This window comes from Lissotriton helveticus, chromosome 7 (genome assembly GCF_964261635.1).
Source record: "Lissotriton helveticus chromosome 7, aLisHel1.1, whole genome shotgun sequence".
NCBI lineage: Eukaryota > Metazoa > Chordata > Amphibia > Caudata > Salamandridae > Lissotriton > Lissotriton helveticus.
In genome coordinates, this window is record NC_136068.1 from 1,912,924,735 (window position 1) to 1,912,946,684 (window position 21,950).

General features: G+C 45.0%; 1 protein-coding gene across 1 annotated transcript; it reads left to right on the top strand.

Moving 5' to 3' along the window:
• Positions 1 to 19,649: 19,649 nt before the first annotated feature.
• On the top strand, positions 19,650 to 20,609 carry LOC144769925 (olfactory receptor 5AR1-like). The gene has a single exon (XM_078654117.1). It carries the CDS (start codon positions 19,650 to 19,652, stop codon positions 20,607 to 20,609), a length of 960 nt encoding a protein of 319 aa, XP_078510243.1.
• Positions 20,610 to 21,950: the final 1,341 nt, after the last annotated feature.

Here is a 21,950-nt window from a genome sequence, read left to right on the forward strand (position 1 = left end):
CCGCAGCCTATTGCTGCAACACAGCACGTTACATCGCAGATGTACCAGTATGCACAGTCTGAGTATCCAGAGTACCAGCCATATTCATGAAACAGCCTAGAGAGGGAGGTAGGCTTGCCTCTCATCGAGATACCTGTAGATCAAGAAGGTCCCTATGTTCACAGTCAAGTATTAGGGAAAGACAGAAAGTTTTTGATTGATACAGGGGCAAGTAGGACCACAATTAGTCACGCCGAAGTTCCAGGGGCTCCGCTCTCAGGCTCAAGAAATGTTTCCCTTGGATTTTCAGGAAAACCTATCGTTAATGAGATTTCAAAGCCAGTCACTCTAGAAGTAGGTCCATTGTCCCGCACTACTGATCTGTTACTTACTAAGTCATGTCCAGAAAACCTATTAGGCATTAAAACACTGAAAGAGTTAGGTGCAGTTATATGTTGTTCCCCAGAGGGAATACGTCTGTTCCTACGTGACTTTAAGGGTCACTATGTATTACGAGATTTTGATTCCAGACTGTCTAATGTCCCGCAGCATTTATGGGCGCAAGGTCCAACTGATGTAGGTTACATGCAAATCACACCCTATCGTGTGACTCTCAAACCAGGTGTAGTGTTACCACGAATCAGACAGTACAGATTGCCACCTGAGGCTGTAGCAGCCTTATCCAAAATTATAGACGAGCTCATGGCTCAAGGAGTGGTTGTAGAAACTGACTCCAATGTATGTAACTCTCCGATCATTCCAGTCATGAAACGTACTGATCCAAATGCACCCCCAGTATATCGATTAGTGATTGACCTACGAGAACTTAACAAATGTATTATTCCGCAGTACCCAGTTGTCCCAGACATCTCTTCCCTATTGACAGCCATTGATTCCGAAGCCACGTTCTTCACAGTAATAGACCTCAAGAATGCATTTTTTAGTGTTCCTATTCATCCAGACAGCCAGTTTCTTTTCGGATTTTGTTTAAATGGAAGGAGCTATATGTTCACACGAGCTCCTCAAGGTTTCACAGAAAGCCCTAGTATTTACAGTCAAGCACTCAAGAGACAACTAGACAACATTCACATGCCAACTGACACTGCCCTGCTCCAGTATGTCGATGATCTACTGATCACAGCCCGTTCTGAACGTGACTGCGAGCGAGCGTCACTCACGGTTTTGTATTTCCTAGCCGAGATGGGGCACAAGGTGTCACCTTCGAAGCTTCAATTCTGTGTCCAGCAAGTGGTATACTTAGGACACTTACTGTCCAAGAGGGGTAGGCAGTTGACACCAGACCGTATCCAGTTAATAGCGAGTCTTCCCCAGCCCAGAACCCAGAAGGAGGTACGTGCCTTTATCGGCCTCACTTCTTACTGCAGACAATGGATTCCTCAGTATGCATTTCTAGCCAAGCCACTGATACAGTTAACGACACAGGAGGCAGCCGTATCGACTGTTCTCCCTTGGACATCTGAACATACACTTAGTTTCAACGAGTTAAAGAAAGCCCTATGCCAAGCTCCAGTTCTAGCTACACCGAACTACAGTAAGCCTTTTACACTTTTTGTCACTGAACGTGAAGGTACAGCATTATCTGTTCTCACACAAGATCAAGCAGGACAATACAAGCCCTGTGCTTATTTTTCGAGCACACTAGATCCAGTCGCCCAGGCGTTGCCTGCGTGCCTCAAGTCAGTTGCAGCCACAGCACTAGCTATCAGACAAAGTGATTCCATAGTTTTAGGACATACTTTGACAGTACAAGTCCCACACTCCGTGGAAGTTCTTTTAAACCGAACACAAACCCAGCACTTGACAATTGCACGTTTAACAGGTTATGAATTGACACTGTTCCAGCCACACATAGTAATTAGACGCTGCAACATCCTGAATCCTGCTACACTGTTACCATCAGTTAGTTCGAATTCTGCCACACATGACTGTGTGGAAGTAGTTAACATTACGACAAAGCCAAGACAGGATCTGACAGACATTCCGTTACCAGACTCCGACCTGACACTTTATGTGGATGGTTCATGTATGAGAACTAGTACAGGAGAACTAGTCGCCGCGTATGCAGTAACTACTGACACCGAAGTTATTGAAACACACCGTATTGATACTCTGTCCGCTCAAGCAGCAGAGCTAGTTGCTCTGACACAAGCCTGCATACACGCCAAGAACCTGAAAGTTAATGTTTACACAGATTCACGTTACGCATTTGGAGTTGTACACGACTTCGGAGCGCTCTGGCAGGAGAGAGGTTTCATGACTTCTCATGGAACCAAGATTCAGCATGGTCTCCTTATTCAAGCTCTGTTAGATGCCATACATTTACCGACATCTATTGCTATCATGAAATGCAAAGCACATACGAAAGTCACTGACATTATTTCTCAAGGTAATGATCTAGCAGATCGCACAGCCAAGCTTACAGCACAGACTCTAGACATTCCAGTTAACCTGACACACACTCCAGATCCGATTACATGTATGACAGTTAAGGACCCTACTGAAGATGTCATAGATATCCAGTTACATGCTACTCCTGAAGAAATCAAGAAATGGTCCGAACAAGGAGGGGTCCAGACAGATCAAGGATGGTTAACGAAGGGTAGAGCCACATGGTTTCTCCCCGACTCTATGGTTCAAGTCATCATTAATACCGCACATAGTCCAGCACATTTAGGAGAAAAAGCTATGTTAGACAGTATCCAGAACATTTGGTTCAACAAACATTTACGAGCTGCAGCCAAGCAGAAAGTCCGTACCTGTATGATATGTTGTCAGTTTAATCCAGGTAAAAGTGTCCCGGTGGAACAAGGTGGTTTCCAGCCTCCTGACCACCCCTTTGAAGTCCTCCAGATGGATTATATTCAGATGGAGCGATGTCGAGGTTTCAAGTATGTCCTTGTAGTTGTATGCGCTTTGTCCAGATGGACAGAAGCATATCCAGTCCCAGATTACACAGCCGCGACCACCGCTAAGCAGTTGGTTCGTGAGTTCTTCCCTCGATATGGACTCCCTAGAGTCGTATATTCTGATAACGGTCAGCCATTCTCATCTGAGTTGATGAAGCACGTTTCCCTGTTGTTAGGGTACCAGTGGAAGTTCCATTGTGTACGCCATCCCGAAGCAGCCGGTCTAGTCGAGAGACATAATCAGACTCTGAAAATTCGAATTGCAAAAATATGTAAAGATAAGGGTGTGGACTGGCTAGTAGCTCTGCCAGTCGCTTTGTTTTATATGCGCATGGTCGCACATTCCAGATCAGGTCTGTCCCCGTATGAGGTCGTATTCGGCCGCCCCCCTAACATGTGGGGTACTCCTAGACCCCGAAGTATTACTGATGTTTCATGTAATATGCTGACAGATTACCTAGCTTCCTTGATGTCTGCCCTCAACTCATGTCGTTCACAGGTTGCTGCCGCATTTCCAGACAATACCGAGGTGGCACCGCATGAAATCGTTCCAGGTTCCATGGTGATGGTCCGGAACTTTGACAGATCAAGTCCGCTGGAGCCACGTTGGAAAGAGCCCCGTCAGGTCCTCCTCACCACCCGTACAGCCGTGAAATTGGAAGGACGCCGCGGCTGGGTGCACCTTTCGCACGTCAAAAAATTCTACGGATTGAAACCGGTCTCTAAAAACATTTTCCAGGATATCAAGACTTGTCAAAACATTGTTCCTAAGGACTGTCCCGCAAATGACATTGATACAACCCCTCCCTTGGTAGAGAAAACTCCGCAGCAGGAGTATAAGCAAAAACTCCGGTCTAGTAAAATAAGTCAGTCAGTTTGATTGTATAAGTCCTCCCCTAGGTGAAACGGTTAGACTGTTTCTGACATGTATAAAATAGACCCCCATAGTGAGAGAGTTAGTAAAAACTCAATTCGATGTATCGTTTTTCTAAGTTTCATATTATTCATCAGCATTATGATTTCCTGCACCAGTTATGCCTTTTTCCTATATTTCCCAGTTCTTCATGTAAATAAGTCTGCTAATGCTACAGCAGAGCACACGTTTAGTGATCTGCCTCCTCACGAATATTCATACCGCCTCGCTATGCGTAATAACTCATTTATCCGCATGTTACATTACTCACACCAGACCAGCAATGCCACTAATTGTTGGGTGTGTGGTCGACTCCCCCCTTTCCAGACACCGAAGGGAGTTCTGCCACTTTTTCCTTATCCGTTCTCACATAATGGTTCGTGTGGAGCATGGTCCACGTTAACGTCATCCTCAACAGATATGTCTTTTCTTAACAGTACATGTTTCCCAGACAAGCAAGGTCTCCCCCACCGAACAGGTTTAGATCTAGAAAATGAAGTATATAATTTAGGTAATTATTCTTCGAATTTTATGGTCCTGAATGTTCAGTCTGATACTACTCCAGACTCACCTGCTATTTCAGTACTACCAGGCAAAGGCGAATTATGTGTCCGAAATAAGGGTTCCGTACACGTAGGACATAGTGATTGTACTACTATTGTCAAGTATAGTGACAGTGGGAAATCTATTTTTAAAGCTTCACGTCATTCTTATTTTGTTTGTGGTCAAACCGCATATGTTCGTCTGCCCCTCGATTGGGAGGGAACCTGTTACATTGCCTTCCTACTGCCACCTGTTTTCCTAGCCCCACCTGACTACCATAGGAATTCCTTCCTAGTACATACTAGACACAAGAGAAACCTCCCGATTGTCGATTATACTGAAACTGCTGCAGAACAATTCATTGATATTGATAAAGGTGTGTTCCCTTATTTAGGTACAGTTGTAAACAGTAAGCTAATCCGTAGGTTAACAAGAACCCTTGAAGCAGTAGTAGATGAGACTGCCTCCGCTCTAGGTAACTTAACCGAAGAGCAATCCTTTATGAGAATTGTTGTGCTCCAGAATCGTCTCGTCCTTGACGTCATACTGGCCGATAGGGGCGGGGCCTGTAGAGTCCTCGGATCTAGTTGTTGCATTTTTATTCCAAATAACGCGCCGTCTGTTTATTCAGCTATAACCAGACTTCATAAAATTGCCCATCTGTTACACCAGAATCCAGGCACCTGGACATGGTCCGGTTGGTTCTGGAATATAATTTCCGCATGGGGATGGAAAATATTGTCCTTTCTAGGTATCGCAGTAGCGATCATATTCAGCTGCTGCCTCTGTATACAATGTGGCCCTGCGATTTGCGGCATGTGTGCTACCTCTTGTATTCCTAGTCCCAAGCCCCGTTCTAAAACCCGTTCCCGGATAATTCGAGACGAGCAAATGATACTATATGAAATGATAGATGGTATCATGAATATTGATGTTTCCTGATGGAAACGTAGTGACAAGGAGGGAATGTGGAAAAGTAAATTTTGTCATGTTCTGTGTCCCTACGCCTCATCCATCATATGTTATGTGTGCATGACCAATATGCATATGTTATTCCCCATGTCCGATTAATGACGCAATTACAGTTGTGTCCACCTCTAGTATGCCAGTTTCCAGGCCTCGTGAATACTACGAATATCAGGCCTATGTAAAGCTACGTTGCCACGTTTCTCAGTGTGCACGTTATTCCATTATAAAGTCCCCGTTTCTAGGCCTCAAAAGGGCCTGGACATCAGATTCAGCTCCTGTCTCCTGAAACCTCGCTGAGGAGCGATGCAGCCCCCACCTGTATCCTCGACCTTTCACTTACTTCCTGCCTCGCAGTGCCCGGTGCAGCTTGGCTCTGCCTCTGAGTCTGCCAAAAGTATGTTATAGTTCCAGTTATCAGTTCAGTCCTCCTTCTCTGCATTCCTAAGCTACTGAACTGCATCAATAGTTTCCGTCATTGTCTAGCCTTCACGTCTCTACGTTAGAGAAATACTGTATTTAATGGTCATTTAATATTCTTCATCACGCACTACATGTAGAATAATGCATGGTCTAGTCTTAGAGTCAGTTAGCCTTTCCTCTCTTGACTTCTAGTTTATATCAACATGTTCTCTAAACATCAGATACTAGATAGGGTTTAGGTACATGTCGCTCCGACCCTCCAGACTTTAGTCTCTGCTCCTAGCACAGAGTTCATAGCCCCAGCTTCTCCTCGTAACACGTCATTGCCAGTTTGCGCGCACTACCAGGTTAGAGGTCCCGGCTCCTTAGGTAGCCCCCTCCAATGTTTCCGCCCCATTCATGACATATTCTGTTACGTCTGCACCACATGTCTATGTATACGCCCAGTTACACCTACTTTTACTCTTATCTTTCGCGACTGCTACGCGTCACGCCTTCTGCTCCACCCACTGCTACGCCTACTGCAATGTAATGCTATGTGTTTGCGTTATGTATATATGCTCTTGTATTATTATTAAAAGGCTGGCGCGCTCATCCCAGATCCTGGCCCCCGGCAGCTGCCATCCTATTCCCGTGCAGGTTGTCCTGTTCCTGTCCTTATGCTGTATTAAACCTGCAAAACTCCTACTACCTCGAATCTTGACTCTTATTTATTGAGCTATCTGTTATGATATATGTCTAGTCAAAAATAGGGTATTATTTATTTATTTACCACAGACTGTACTCCTTGGCGAAGGCAGCCTTTATGTAGCATTTGTAGATCTGAGGGCTGCCTTCGATCTGGTGCCTAGGAGCAAGTTGTGGGTTGTTTTGAGTAAGATAGGGGTCCCACTCGAGCTGCTCACATTAATAATGCGTCTTCATGAAAGCAATTTCGCTAAAGTCCAGTGGGGGAGGAACGGGGAATCTACCACCAATTTCCCAGTTGAGCGGGGGGTACGGCAGGGTTGTGCCATGGCACCACTGCTGTTCTCCTTGTTCATTAATGGTATAGTGGATAGGATGCTGGATGCGAGGGTCGACGCACCTTCGCTAGCGGGCATCAGGGTTCCGATCCTGATGTTCGCTGACGATACCTTGATCGTGTCCAAAACCCCGGCAGGACTCCAGCGAGCCTTGGACATATTTGATATGTTCTGTAAGGACCGAGGTCTCGAAGTTAATGTAAATAAAACGAAGCTGATGGTCTTTGGGCAAAAGCGCCAATCCCAACCCAGGGTATCTCTGAACAGTATCAGACTAGAGGTAGTAAATGTTTTTACATACCTAGGGGTGGAGATATCAAGCAAATTTGGTTGGTCGAGACATATTGAGAAGGTGGTGCTGAAACACCAGCAGATTTCAGGAGCTCTTCGGGTAGAACAAGCAAAATCCAAAACTAGGCCTATTAAACCAGTTCTCATGGTATACGACGCAAAAGCCTTGGGCGCAGCCCTTTACGGGGCTGAAGTCTGGGGCTTTGAGAAGTTTAATACCCTCCAAAAATCTGAGAACAGGTTCCTGAGAGGGTTAACTAGTCTTCCCCAAAGTACCCCCTTAATACCGCTTGGCCTGGATTTAGGAAGAAGATCGCTTAGTGATCGTGCCCGATTAAGGCCTATCCTCTATTGGAGGCGGTTATGGACGACCCCAGAAATTAGACACTATGCTGAGGGGTTCTCAGCTTTAGTTAAATCAGATGTCTTCCACAAAATTACATGGCTAAAAATGCTTAGGGACGCCCTTACTGAACTTGGTCAAACTCTGGGAAAATCCCCTCGGGGAAGTGTTCCCCAGTAAAACCACCATAAAAGCTATATATTGGGAGCACATTGACCAGAAGCTTTGGAGGAGTGCGACCTCAGAATCCATGGGGGGTAGGTTCATGGAAATTAAAACAAAACCTGCCCTAGAACAGTACTGGGACATTATAACTGTTCCGTTAGACAGGAAATTATTTTTCCAGTTAAGGGCAGGTTCCCTCCCCCTGAGGTCATTGACGTCCAGTTGGGGAACCAGTAGTAGTTCGTGTTGCCCGTCATGTGGCGCCGGAAACGAAAGTATAGCACATTTTCTATTCTTGTGTGTGGCCTATGTAAAACCGAGAAAATCCTGGTTGGCACCTGTTTGCAGAAACCTTGGTGTCTTAAGTGGTGTTGAGGGGCTGAGAATTATTTGTTCCTCCACTGAATTGCCCATTGTAGTAGGAACGGCAAAATACTTGGGGTGGGCTTGGTCCATAAGGAGGAGGGCTCTATCTCCTAACATGCTTTGAATCTCACCTTTTTGCTGGTATGAATTAGTATTGCTAACGTGAGAGATTTATGAATTTTAAACCGTAAAATGCTGCTAATATGTACGTTAAGAGCTTTTTGACTGTATAAATTTGGTTATGGATATAAAGCGGGTGATTTTGCACTTTAACTTGCATTTAGCGGCAGCACTTTATGAGAAAGCTTATATTAATTATTATTGGCAAATATTTTATGCGTGTGTACTGTGTATTTTATCTGTAATTTATTGTCAATGTATGTTTAGAGTTTTAAATGTGTAAATTTACATGTGTGTGCTTTTATGAGTATATAACTCGAATAAAGCTTTTTCAATCGCATACTCCCTGCATGTGTGAATCCACATCTAATTGTTGAGTCTTTTCATCTCCAGTCACTGCTTCTGACAATGTCAGCTATCTCAAGACTGAGGCAAAGAAGACGACGAGCAGTACAAATCGGCAGGTCAGTGGCCATACTGTGGATGGGCATGGCAACACCAACACGAGTCGTTGGGCAGCAGCACTTGTGACACCCCACCACCCTGAGCTTCACACATAGCAGCATACTAACACGCAGTCTAAAAGTGTCAGTTGAAACAGAAACAAGTTCAATTTTTAAAGTACTATAAAGTATGACAAACACAGGAATGCAAAAATAAGACTGTCTTATGCCCAAACCAAAAAGCAGCCACATCAAATGGTAACAAAGCTAAAATTACATCGACCCCCAATCTTTCACTGGGAGCTGTTGCTAAACAACCCCACCTCCCTTCGGTGGACTCACAGAAGTCTCTTCCACCACCACCACATCCACCACCAGCACATCTATCAGCACATCCACCACCACCACACCCACCACCACCACATCCAACACCACCACATCCTCCACCACCACCACATCCACCACCACCACATCCACCACCACCACATCCACCACCAGGACCAGATCCACTACCACCACATCCACCACCTCCACCACATCCACCACCACCACATCCACCACCACCACATCCACCACCACCTCATCTAACACCACCACATCAACCACCACCTCATCTACCACCAACACCACATCCACCACCACATCCACTAGCACCACATCCACCACCACCACATACACCACATCCTCCACCACCACTACCACATCCTCCACCACCACCACCACATCCTCCACCACCACATCCTCCACCACCACCACCACATCCTCCACCACCACATCTTTCACCACCACCACCACATCCTCCACCACCACCACCACATCCTCCACCACCACATCTACCACCACCACATCCACCACCACCACATCCACCCCATCCACCACTACCACCACCATATCCAGCAGCTCCACTACCACCACATCCGTATGTGTGTTTGTCTTTGTGTGTGTGTGTGTGTGTGTGTGTTGCTCTGTGTGTGCGTGTGGGTCAAATGTAATAGGTCTCACAATTGCGAGAGATTAAGCTATTCGCATTGTAAATGACAATGCCTTTTATTTCTCTGTTTTCAAAACCAACACATAAATAAAAAATTTGGCATTTACAATGCCAATAGCTCTAACTTTTGGAAAGGCGAGACTGTTGCATTGTAAATGCTTGTTTTTTACAGATTGTGAGTTCTTTTTTCTTAAATGGCTTTCTCCTACTGCACGCACAACATGCAACCGCTTGTTGTTTTTTTAGGCAGCATGGCCGCGCTGAATCTTATCCTATGCGATTTGCTTCAAGAATGGCAGCTGCACCAGTAACATTGCACATGCCGTAATATACATCTATACTACTATAATAAAGAGAGAGCCCAAACCTTTGAGGCGGGTAATCTCAGGAACCACAGCACCAATCACAACACCCAATACAGCATTGGAAAGGGCAGTTGCAGCAGAAGGACATAGGCTATGCAGACGCCCACCATATACATTTAAAAGGTAAAAGAACCGTGCCAGCATAGTAGTCCCTTGTGGGCGTGTCTACGTTGTGCTGTGGGCGTGTGCTGGGGGTGTGACAAACGCTGGGGGCATGTGGTACGTTCCGCCCTTCATGCCTGTCTCATATCGTGTGCTGTCGGCGTGTGCTGGGTGCGTGATTACGAAAAAAAAGCGAGCGTTGTGCCCAATATTTCATTGTTTTTTTCTTCCCAGGTTCTGTACATTCCAGCTCCGGGTGTCCACCCTGCTCCCTTTAAATACCCCTGCACTCCATAATCACAATCCACCCTTACTCCTTAAAATACCCCAACACCCTTAAACACTAACCCATCTTAATCCAATAAACATACCCTGTACCCCAAACCCAAACCTAGCCCTGAACCCTATAAATACCCCTGTACCTCAAAACGCAAACCTACCCCTAAACCCTAAAAATACCCCTGTACCCCAAAACCCCAAACCTAGCCTTGAACCCTAAAAATACTCCTGTACCCCAAAACCCAAACATACCCGTGAACACTAAAATACCACTGTACCCCAAAACCCAAACCTAGCCCTGAACCCTTAAAATACCCCTGTACCGCAAAACCCAAACCTAGCCCTGAACCATAACAATAACCCTGTACCCAAACATAACCCTGAACCCTAAAATACCCCTGTACCCCAAAACCCAAACCTAGCCCTGAACCCTAAAAATACCACTGCACCCCAAAACCCAAACCTACCCCTGAACCCTAAAAATACCCCTATATCCCAAAACCCAAACCTTGCCCTGAACCCTAAGAATACCCTTGTACCCCAAAACCCATACCTATCCCTAAACCCTAAAACTACCCCTGTACCCCATAACCCAAAACTATATCTGAACCCTTAAAATACCCAAACACCCCAAAACATATACCTCAGTACCCCAAAACATATACCCCTATACCCATACTTACCTTATCCAAACATTAAAAAATAAACATGCTTTTACTATTCATGCATTTACAACGAATTTCGTTGTAAATGTATGCGTGGTAAAAGCATATAAAATGTAATGCCATGCGTTATAATGGCATTGCGGAGTCATGGTACTTTCGTAATGAAAGTATGCGGAGTGATGGTATGTGGAAAGAAAGTTGCGGAATAATGGGTGTTTACCCTCCCCCGGTAAGTACATTGGTGGCACGGCGGCCCACATCTCCAGCAACATACTCATATTTTTTCACCACCGATTTGAAAAATGCACAGGTCTCTCTCATTGATGGCCAGCACCAACATACACTTTTAGACACACCTCCCGCCACAAGTTCTAGAATTGCGAACTTTAGAGCTGGGGAGCTACGTTTGAATCTCGGCATCAGCTTAACATCCTGTGATTACAGGCAAATCGCTTTGTCTCCCCGTGCCTACCACAAATGAATGTGTTCTTCTGTATTGTAAATTGTGCTCATGCCATGTTGTTGAGTTTGCGCTATATAATATTGCAAGGAAAAATAAGGTAGGGAAACTCGAGTTCACACACTACTGATCGCGCACTCTTAAGTGCATCAGCAGTGCACTGTGAATCGGAGCGTTTCACAGGCCTGTCACAGATAAGAAATGCTATCAAAACGAAATCCTACAAAACAATATACTACTGGCCGGCAGCAATTCATACCCGGACAACGTCGGGACGGGCTGCTAGTATATTATAAAAGGAATCAACACATGTGAACAATGGTGTCTGCAGATTGCAGCACTCTTCCCCGCCCCCCCTCCCCCCTGCCTTGGCGAAGTGCTTTAGTTTTGATAAAAGCACCCACTTCAGATTAACAACACGGGCGCAGCGCTTTCTATTGCACCACAGCGACTGCATTTATTTTTGGGCAGTTTATAGAAGCATCATCCAACAAAAGGGTGGCAAAACAACCAACACATGCCCAGTCTAATAGCCAATATCAGGCCAGAATACGGGTCATCGAGGGGCCCAGCGCTCACCTAACATGCAGAGAGTGTGATTTATATCCCACAGGACCTCCTCAGCTGGGAGCAGCATACTACACCCACTCACAGCTGCCGCACAGACCCCCGCGGCACTGTCCTCAACCGCTCAGCACCATGACCCTGGGATCTGCTCTCGCTGCCCAGGTCACAACAGCAAGAGTGCTCACAGTTTTACTTCAGCAGTCAGATGCCCGAAGCTGACAGCTCACAGTGTCGGCCTGCACTATTGCAGCGCTGCTCCTGATCTTTCGCTCCCCGGGGCAACCTGTGCTACAGATGTATGTTACATGACTAAAACATGCGACTGCAGCTAGCTGTTCAAACAGTTCAATCATGTTTGCCCTGCAGAAATAGTCATCGCTACAGCTTTATAACCATATCTGCAACTCTGCAACTGCCTGACATATGGTTGCAGAGTGTCTCTCTGTTGGCCAGATTTGGTTTCTGCGGAGTGCGTGAGACAGGGAGCTACATTTTGTCCCAGTAACGCAATAGTGAGTCATAAATAAACGGTTACCCTTTGGTCTTTATAGCCCCACCTTTTTCGATTCCATCCTGTAAATTAGCTGCAATTTTTAACATTCTCCTGGTACCCTTGAATTGCCCGATAAGTCTTGTCTTTCAATGATCTCTTGTTTTTAAGCACCCCTGTTCTTACAATCTCCTATACTGAAATGAAATACCAGAATTTGTAAAGTGCACTGCTACCTCCGAAGAGGTGTCCCGGCGCTGGGGGCGTCAGGAAGATTAGGCGAGCTATTGCCCAGAGTCACATGGTGCTGGGATAACCAGCCGCCGGAGCCGGGGATTGAACCGTGTGTCAGGGACTGTCCGGGACTATGTGGAGAACACAGTCAGGGACTTGGACAAGGACTGGGAACGGGGTAGAAGACGTACACAGAATGGAGGAGTACAGTGCTGCCCAGGATCATACAGGGAGTCAGAGGAGAAAAAGGGATCCAAAGGGGAAGCCTGTAAAAGTGAACAAGATGGGTAAGACTCAGAAAGGAAGGGCACTCACAAGGCAATTTAGCATTCAGACTAACTACACCCAGGACGGACGTGCAAGACATATATATAATACAACATTAACAATAAAGGGGGGTGTATGGTAAAGCACTCAGGAGCTCCACATGGTAAGACTGAAGCTCAGTAAGTTTCTCACCCGCAATTGCTGTTACAGATACTGACTGCAAATACCCACCTGTAGGATATGCATGCAAAGGCAGGGTCTGTGGAGCTTATACCTATAGTGATGTTATAAATGTAACTCAAAGACAAAACTCACAGTGAACAAGAAACACCACCTAGGTAGTCAGCTGAGCCCACGGATCCTGGCGATCAAACAGGAACGCGCAAGGCAGTAACCGCAAAGGGGTAGAACTAAACACAAGCACAATAGACAAGGAACTAGCAAGGAGGAGTGCTTAACAGGAAAGGAAGGAAATGACAGGGCACAGTTGGCAGAAAGCAGGTAACAAACATACAAGGTAACAGAAGTAAGACAGCAGAATAGAAAGGCAGAAAACTAGAACTGGAACCAAGGAAATGGGAAGCAAGGCAGGGACTGGAAATGGATGTACAGAAGGGGAGGCTACAAGGGTATACTAGAATAGTGCAGGTTAAGGAATCAAGAAAACAAAGAAGCATAGAAGGCAGTGCTGGGGCAGGAACAAGAAGTGAGCTAAGGCTCAGGAGTCAAGGCAGCACGGCAGACAGTGCTGCTTCAGGAACAGGGAACTACCAAAGCTTCAGTAGTCAAGGTAGCACTGGAGGTAGTGCTAGTTCATGAACAGGGAAATTAGTAGAGCTCAGGAGTCAAGGTAGCACTGCAGGCAATACTGGTTGAAGGAAACAGGACATAGCTACAGCTCAGGAAACAAGGAGTCAAGAGAGCACTGCAAACAGTGCAAATCAGGAACAAGAAATAGCTAAGCCCAGGAACAAAGAATAGCTATAGCTCAGGGACTCAGGAAACAAGGTAGCACTGCAAGCAGTGCTATTTCAGGGACAAGGGAAACTGCTGCAGCACAGGAACTCTGGAAACAAGGATAGCAAAAGCTCAGGGAGCACTGGAGACAAGGATCGGTCTCACCGGTAAACAGCTACAATGACCAACCTTTGCCTGAAGGGAGCTGGGGCTTAAAATAGCTCACAGTAATCACATGCCGCTGGTGTGAGCAGGCTAGCAGCAGCCAGCCACAGGTGAGCTGAATTCCTCCACCCATCCTTGGCCTGCAGGGGTGGAGACAAAGCAGTGAGCAGGGAATTCTGGGTAATGGAGTTTCAGGCATGTGTAGGCTGGTTTTAAGTCTAAGCAGGCTGGCTTTCACAAAACCCGGCATGGATTGGGAATGGATGTCAATTCCCAAATAGTGTCCAAATGGCTGGAAGTCTAGATATGCATGCAGGGGAGTGTCAGGAAGCATATCAGAACACTGGAGCGTCCCACAGTTCAGCCCCCTGGTGGTGGACACGAGAACACAGGGAGCGAATTGTTACAGTACTCCCCCTCCAAAGACCGTCTCCCGAAGTCTGGAACTGGATCTAAAGCCTTTGCTTAAGTCAATTCCCATCATAGATTCAGTGCACGCTATCAGAGGACTGAAGGTAAATTGTGATGTTCTGGAGAGTTGGATAATACTCTGTAAATTAAGAGCAGTATTGAAGGTAGAACTTGAACAGTCCAAATCCAGTGACAAGGGCTTAGAAGCCTGCTTTAAATGTGTTTGAAGTCCTGATGATGACAGGCTAGAGTAGTACTCTGAAAACAATGGCTGATTGACTGTAGGGTCAAAAGCATATAACAGATAGGCAGGAGGCACAGAGGTCAAAGACAAATTGGCTGAAAATTAAGGAGGTGACAAGAAGCAGACCTGAAGTTCTGGCCCCGGAAGAAAACGTACTAAAGATACACATGCAGGAGACTTAGGAGGCAGGTATGCAGGAGACCCAGGCCTTGGAGGCTTACATGTTGAGAGTTTTGTCTCTGGTGCTGGAGGTTCAGTCTCTGAATGTATATGTATTGAGACCTCTGAAGGCTGGGAAACTGGAAGCACAGGGTCAAAAAGTAGGCAAGATAGAGGGTCAAGGCCAGACGGCAGGGAGCCTGGAAGCTCTGGTGCAGAAGCTCTGGTGCAGAAGGCAGGGAGCCTGGAAGCTCTGGTGCAGAAGGCAGGGAGCCTGGAAGCTCTTGTTCGGAAGTCACACAGGCTGGAAGCTCTGGCTTAGTAGGCAGGTGAGCTGTGGGCTTGGGCTCTGAATGCGGCAGTCTGGAGGCTCCGGTACTAATGGCAGGCAAGCTGCAGGCCCATGCTCAGATGGCAGGCAGGCTGCAGACTGAAGTTACGAAGGCAGCAGGCCGGTTGAGGACTCTGGAGACTCTGAAAGCAGCATGCTGGCTGAGGACTCTGGAGACTCTGCGAGGAGACTATCTGTTGGCAGAGAGGCACAAGGATGACAGATTTTAAATTCTGGGAATGGCCATTGCCAATGAACATCCCTGATGTCAATAGTGATATCTTCACAGTTCCTTGGCTCTTTAAAACACACTAACGTTCTTTCTTCGGGGTGGCTCAGAATAGTGCTTTTCTTAGAGTCTCTGATGAACAGACTTCCTTTACCATTTGGCAGTTCATAACTCTTAGTCAGAGGAAATAGGCCAGGGATTACTTGGTCATGGGAGACCTTTTCACTTTCTGCAGCATTACAAGGTGGTACAAATGCATTGGAGTACAGAGAATTATCATTTCCTGACTTTTCAATTAGTGTTGTGTTTGAAGGCAAAACATCAAAGAAGGTGTCAAGATTGTGTTGCTTCTCAGCGAGGAGGTTGACTTCAGTTGCAGCAGTTAAATCAAGAGCATGGTCTGAGTCACAGGACATTGTCACATCAGAGAAAATGTGGGTCAATGGTTTGGGTTTTGTCTGTACATCAATGGCCCGTGTGTGTGATACCCCCGGGCTGGAACTGACATCACTACCAGGAAAATAAAGCAAAGGGATGTATTGTTTCTTGCCTGGAATTTGGGGTTCCTCAAAACTGGAGGGACACATCTCAGAAGTAGCACCTAGATGTAATTTAGCACTAGAAGACAAAACAGAGGAGTTAAAAAATTCAGAATTCAAACAATTATTTTCCTTAACTGCACTTTGAGACATGTTACTATGGCTGTCCTGAGTGGAATCTGAGTGATTAGCCACAGGATTATTTACACAATTACTAGACCAGCTCTGAAGGGACCGCAAAAGAGTGCGCAAGGTTTCATTCTCCATTTCTAAGGAGGCTAACATAGAAGCTGAAAAGTAGTCTTGTACAGGGGTTTGAGATTGCCACTTGAACTCTGGGTTATAGTTTTTCAACAGAGTTTGAAACATTTTATTTTCTCGTTGTAATTCAAGAATTTTAGATGTAATTATATCCTGTGAAGACTGAAGATTTTGGTCTACAAGGACAGTGGTAGACTTGGTAGCTTCACAACAAGCAACAAAGCTATACCTTGTATTTTGTTCAAACTGACTATTAGCAGCCTGTGTTCTAGTAGGTTTTCTCTCTCTTTTGTTAAACTGATTATTGTTAACCTTGAAGGTAGAATTTAACAAGGTCCCTTTAGTTTCCGGGACTGTGATCTTTACTGGACTACAAGACTGGGGAACATTATGTGAATGGAAAACAGAGGTTATGAAATGGATTTGCTCTTTCTTAAACCTCTCATTATGACACTTCATATTTTCAAACAGAAATGTAACAGAAAAATGGTAGCTAACTGAATGCAAAGCAACCTCACAAGTAACCCTGGAAATGTGGGTTGGTCATTCTGTCAGGGACTGTCTGGGACTATGTGGGGAACACAGTCTTGGACTTGGACAAGGACTGGGAACTGGGTAGAAAATATTTACACAGAAAGAGGAATACAATGCTGCCCAGGATCATACAGGGAGTAGGGGGGGGAGGGAAGGGATCCAAGGGGGAAACCTGTTGAAGTGAACAAGATGGGTAAGACTCAGAAAGGAAGGGCACTCACAAGGCAATTTAGCATTCAGACTAACTACACCCAGGACGGACGTGCAAGACATATATATAATACAACATTAACAATAAAGGGGGGTGTGGGGTAAAGCAGTCAGGAGCTCCACATGGTAAGACTGAAGCTCAGTAAGTTTCTTACCCGCAATTGCTGTTGCAGATACTGACTGCAAATACCCACATGTAGGATATGCATGCAAAGGCAGGGTATGTGGAGCTTATACCTATAGTGATGTTATAAATGTAACTCAAAGGCAAAACTCACAGTGAACAAGAAACACCACCTAGGTAGTCAGCTGAGCCCATGGATCCTGGCGATCAAACAGGAACGCGCAAGGCAGTAACAGCAAAGGGGTAGAACTAAACACAAACACAATAGACAAGGAGCTAGCAAGGAGGAGTGCTTAACAGGAAAGGAAGGAAATGACAGGGCACACTTGGCAGAAAGCAGGTAACAAACATACAAGGTAACAGAAGTAAGCCAGCAGAATAGAAAGGCAGCAAACTAGAACTGGAACCAAGGAAATGGGAAGCAAGGCAGGGACTGGAAACAGATATACAGAAGGGGGGGCTACAAGGGTATACTAGAATAGTGCAGGTTAAGGAATCAAGAAAACAAAGTAGCATAGAAGACAGTGCTGGGGCAGGAACAAGAAGTGAGCTAAGGCTCAGGAGTCAAGGCAGCACTGCAGACAGTGTTTCTTCAGGAACAGGGAACTACCAAAGCTTCAGTAGTCAAGGTAGCACTGCAGGCAGTGCTAGTTCAGGAACAGGGAAATTACTAGAGCTCAGGAGTCAAGGTAGCACTGCAGGCAATACTGGTTCAAGGAAACAGGACAAAGCTACAGCTCAGGAAACAAGGAGTCAAGAGAGCACTGCAAACAGTGCAAATCAGGAACAAGAAATAGCTAAGTCCAGGAACAAAGAATAGCTATAGCTCAGGAACTCAGGAAACAAGGTAGCACTGCAGGCAGTGCTAATTCAGGTACAGGGAATAGCTATAGCTCAGGAACTCAGGAAACAAGGTAGCACTGCAAGCAGTGCTAATTCAGGAGAAGGGAAACTGCTGCAGTTCAGGAACAAGGAATACTAAGGCTATGGGGTCAGGGTAGCACTGCAGGTAGTGCAGGTTCAAGGAAACAGGAAAGAGCTGCAGCCTAGGAAACAAGAAATGCTGGGACTCAGGAGCAGGAACTAGAATTGAGCTAAAGCTCAAGAATCAAGGTAGCACTGCAGGCAGTGCTATTTCAGGGACAAGGGAAACTGCTGCAGCACAGGAACTCTGGAAACAAGGATAGCAAAAGCTCAGGGAGCACTGGAAACAAGGATCGGTCTCACCGGTAAACAGCTACAATGACCAACCTTTGCCTGAAGGGAGCTGGGGCTTAAAATAGCACACAGTAATCACATGCAGCTGGTGTGAGCAGGCTAGCAGCAGCCAGCCACAGGTGAGCTGAATTCCTCCACACATCCTTGTCCTGCAGGGGTGGAGACAAAGCAGTGAGGAGGGAATTCGGGGTAATGGAGTTTCAGGCATGTTTAGGCTGGTTTTAAGTCTAAGCAGGCTGGCTTTCACAAAACCCGGCATGGATTGGGAATGGATGTCAATTCCCAAATAGTGTCCAAATGGCTGGAAGTATAGATATGCATGCAGGGGAGTGCCAGGAAGCATATTAGAACACTGGAGAGTCCCACAGTTCAGCCCACTGGTGGTGGACATGAGAACACAGGGAGAGAATCGTGACACCGTGAACCCTGTGGTCCAGAGTCAGGCACCCTGGCAGCTGCGCCACACCTCTTCTGCGAGAGTGAGAGACCATGGCTGAGGTTGCAGCTGTAGCATCATGTTAGATTTTACTTTCATTTGAGTTCCATTGTTTATAATGCCCCCCATCGCCTCTAAACATGGGGTCACTTAGGTGACAAATTGACCTGGTCAATCATCTCTCCAAATGCTCCTCCTTTTAACAGCTAGACAGTAACTGCAGTGCGGGTGTGTTTCGATGTGTATCTGTACGGGGTCTGTTTTGGGGCATTACCTAACAGAAGGTTGAGTGATCTCTTTTCACATCTCTGGAAAGAAGTAAGGTCCTCTTTGTTGTTTGTGTCCTGCACTCTTACCCCACTTCCTTAGTGGCTCTCTTCCCGGTTGCTGGAGTCCGCACTCTTATTGTGATTCTAGAATGGCAACAAAATCCAGTTTGTGCTGCTCCCATCACAGTCACAGACCAGCTGCAGACTAAACAGAATACATACTGAACCATATTGACCAGTACATCATGCTTTTCACTTTGGAATGCCATTGGGTTCCTATGTGCTTCACGCCTTTTGTTCAATTTCTTTACTTTTCTTACAATTGTGCACCCACGCTTTAGCATTAAACATCTCAAGCTAAAGCGCGGATGCCGCGATTGCTCAACAAATAAATAAATAGAGTTTGAGCTGTTGGTGTTGCATTAATATTGGCAACACCGATAGCTCAACTTTCAGTAATGCGAGAACCATTGCATTGCAAATGCTTGTTAATATATTGCAAACAGATGACAACAATGTATCCAAATGCATGCTTTTATAATTCTGCTACATTAACTTTTGCTATTCATAATCTTGTGTTTCCTTTTCCCCCCAGATCTTTGTTAATTCACTGAACAACAACACAACGCACTGCAATTATGGAAAAGTCGAATCAGACTCTCTTGAGGGAATTTTTAATTCTGGGATTATCACAAAATCCTCAGCTTCAAGTTCCAATTTTCATTGTATTCTTTCTCATGTATTTATTCACTCTTCTTGGAAACCTTGTCATTATTACATTAATATGCATTGATGCACATCTCCAAAAGCCCATGTATTATTTTCTCATGAACTTATCTTTTCTAGATATTGGTTTGACAACGGTCATCATCCCAAAACTGCTGGCGCTCTGCCTGAAAGCGAAGAAATCTGACAAATCCATCAATTTCTCTTCATGCATCCTTCAACTCTATTTTATGGCTTCCTTCATCAGCACAGAGTTTTACTTACTGTCAGTCATGGCCTACGACAGGTACCTTGCAATTTGCAACCCCCTACGCTACGCATCTATCATGAATAAAAGAGCCATGATTTTATTGATGGTAACATCCTGGACAATAGGCTTTCTTGACATTACACCACATGTTGTATTGTTATCAAATTTATCCTACTGTGCATCAAATGAAATCAATCATTTCTTTTGTGATATGAATGCTCTTCTAAAACTAACTTGCACAGACACATTTTTCATAAATATCGCAACTTTCGGAGAAGGTATTGTGATAGGACTAGGCCCTTTCATCTTAACAATAACTTCCTATGTGCTAATCATTTTAAATATCATGAAAATTCCCTCCAACACAGGGAGACAGAAGTTGTTCTCCACATGTTCCTCTCATCTGACTGCAGTTGTTTTGTTCTATGGAAGTGAGCTTGGTGTTTACATGAAACCAACATCTGGTCACTCATTGGACAAAGACAAGCTCTTTGCTGTAATGTATACAGCTGTCATTCCAATGTTGAATCCAATTCTTTACAGTTTAAGGAACAAGGATGTAAAATGTGCTTTGAAAAAAGTTATAGGGAAACTAAGACAGACAAACACTGTACTGCAGTAATTTAGTAGTTTTATCTACACATATAGAAAGTAGTCTTATCTATGGTCATTCCCCAAGTCTCAACAGAGTTTGCTTATAACATTAATACCAAAAGTAAAGCACACTAGAAATTAAATGTGTCTTTAACAAAAATCTGGGCAAAATATGGCAGGAAATAATTAATTCATTTTTACACATGAATGTAAACAAGTAACCCCTTATTACATTGTTTTATGGCCTGTGGCCTTACCCCTGTGGAGTTTCCTATTCCTCAGCTAAGAAACGATTCATACAAAGGATAGTAAAGAAAAAGAGTTTGAGAAGACATACACTCCTAAAATAAGGTACCACAGTCAAAAACGAATTGATTGATGTGGCATTTGACATCGATATTCACTACACAATAGAGGCATAACTTGAGTTGATACACTTCCATCAAATCTCCTTTTTATCCTAATGTAAGAGGGCTTCAAATCCCTTGAGATCAGGAAAATGGTGGATACACCTGATCTGCCTCCCAGAGGATTTGAATTCTACTACCCCTCAGACCAGCTGGATGGCTGCACCAAAATAGAAATTCAGCTCCTGGGGACATTATTAGGGTTGTCAACTTGTTCTGCTTCCCATGGAGATGAAACATCAATAAACATCACTTTAGTGGTTACCTGGGTCAGTGTTTTCCCCTTCCTTATTTGTCATGCCGATGGACCTTCGATGCCCCACTGAACCCCTTGGGTTCGCAGTGAGGTAGCACAATATTGATTAGAGATCAGGAAATATGCTGCTGTCCCCTCCATAGTCCTGCCTGTCTTTGTCCCATCAATTGGTCCCATCAGCAATGATAATCAGTCACAGGGAACTGCGGCCACTAGGACCTCCCCCTGTAAGTACTGTTTTCCGGGGAGTGAATCCCAGACAACTTCAAATTAATTAACTGGGTCTTTAAGGGACACTTTTATCACATAATGAGCTGCCAACAATTGTATGCAGTTTCATATCATGAGTGGTTGCACAAATACTTGAAGGGTTAAGTGCCCTATTATAAGGTGTTTGGACAAAGTCTTCACATGATTTCATTTCATGCTGCCCTGTATCTGAGATCACTGTTTGAGTCTGGCAATAAACATGGAGCACTTTCAACAGGACTTGGACTATTTATTATTTGAGTATCTAATGTGTTCTAGTTAGCATTTTCAATCCACTTTGATGTTACTTGCTGTGATTTTCAACAGGATTTGGACTATTTATTATTTGAGTATCTAATGTGTTCTAGTTAGCATTTTCAATCCACTTTGATGTTACTTGCTGTGATTTTAGCATGGCAAACACTCAGAGGCTGTCATGTACAATCATGTTATCAGA

Bases quoted from the DNA above. Each gene is read 5' to 3' on its own strand.
- LOC144769925 (XM_078654117.1), top strand. From the start codon at position 19,650: ATGGAAAAGTCGAATCAGACTCTCTTGAGGGAATTTTTAATTCTGGGA.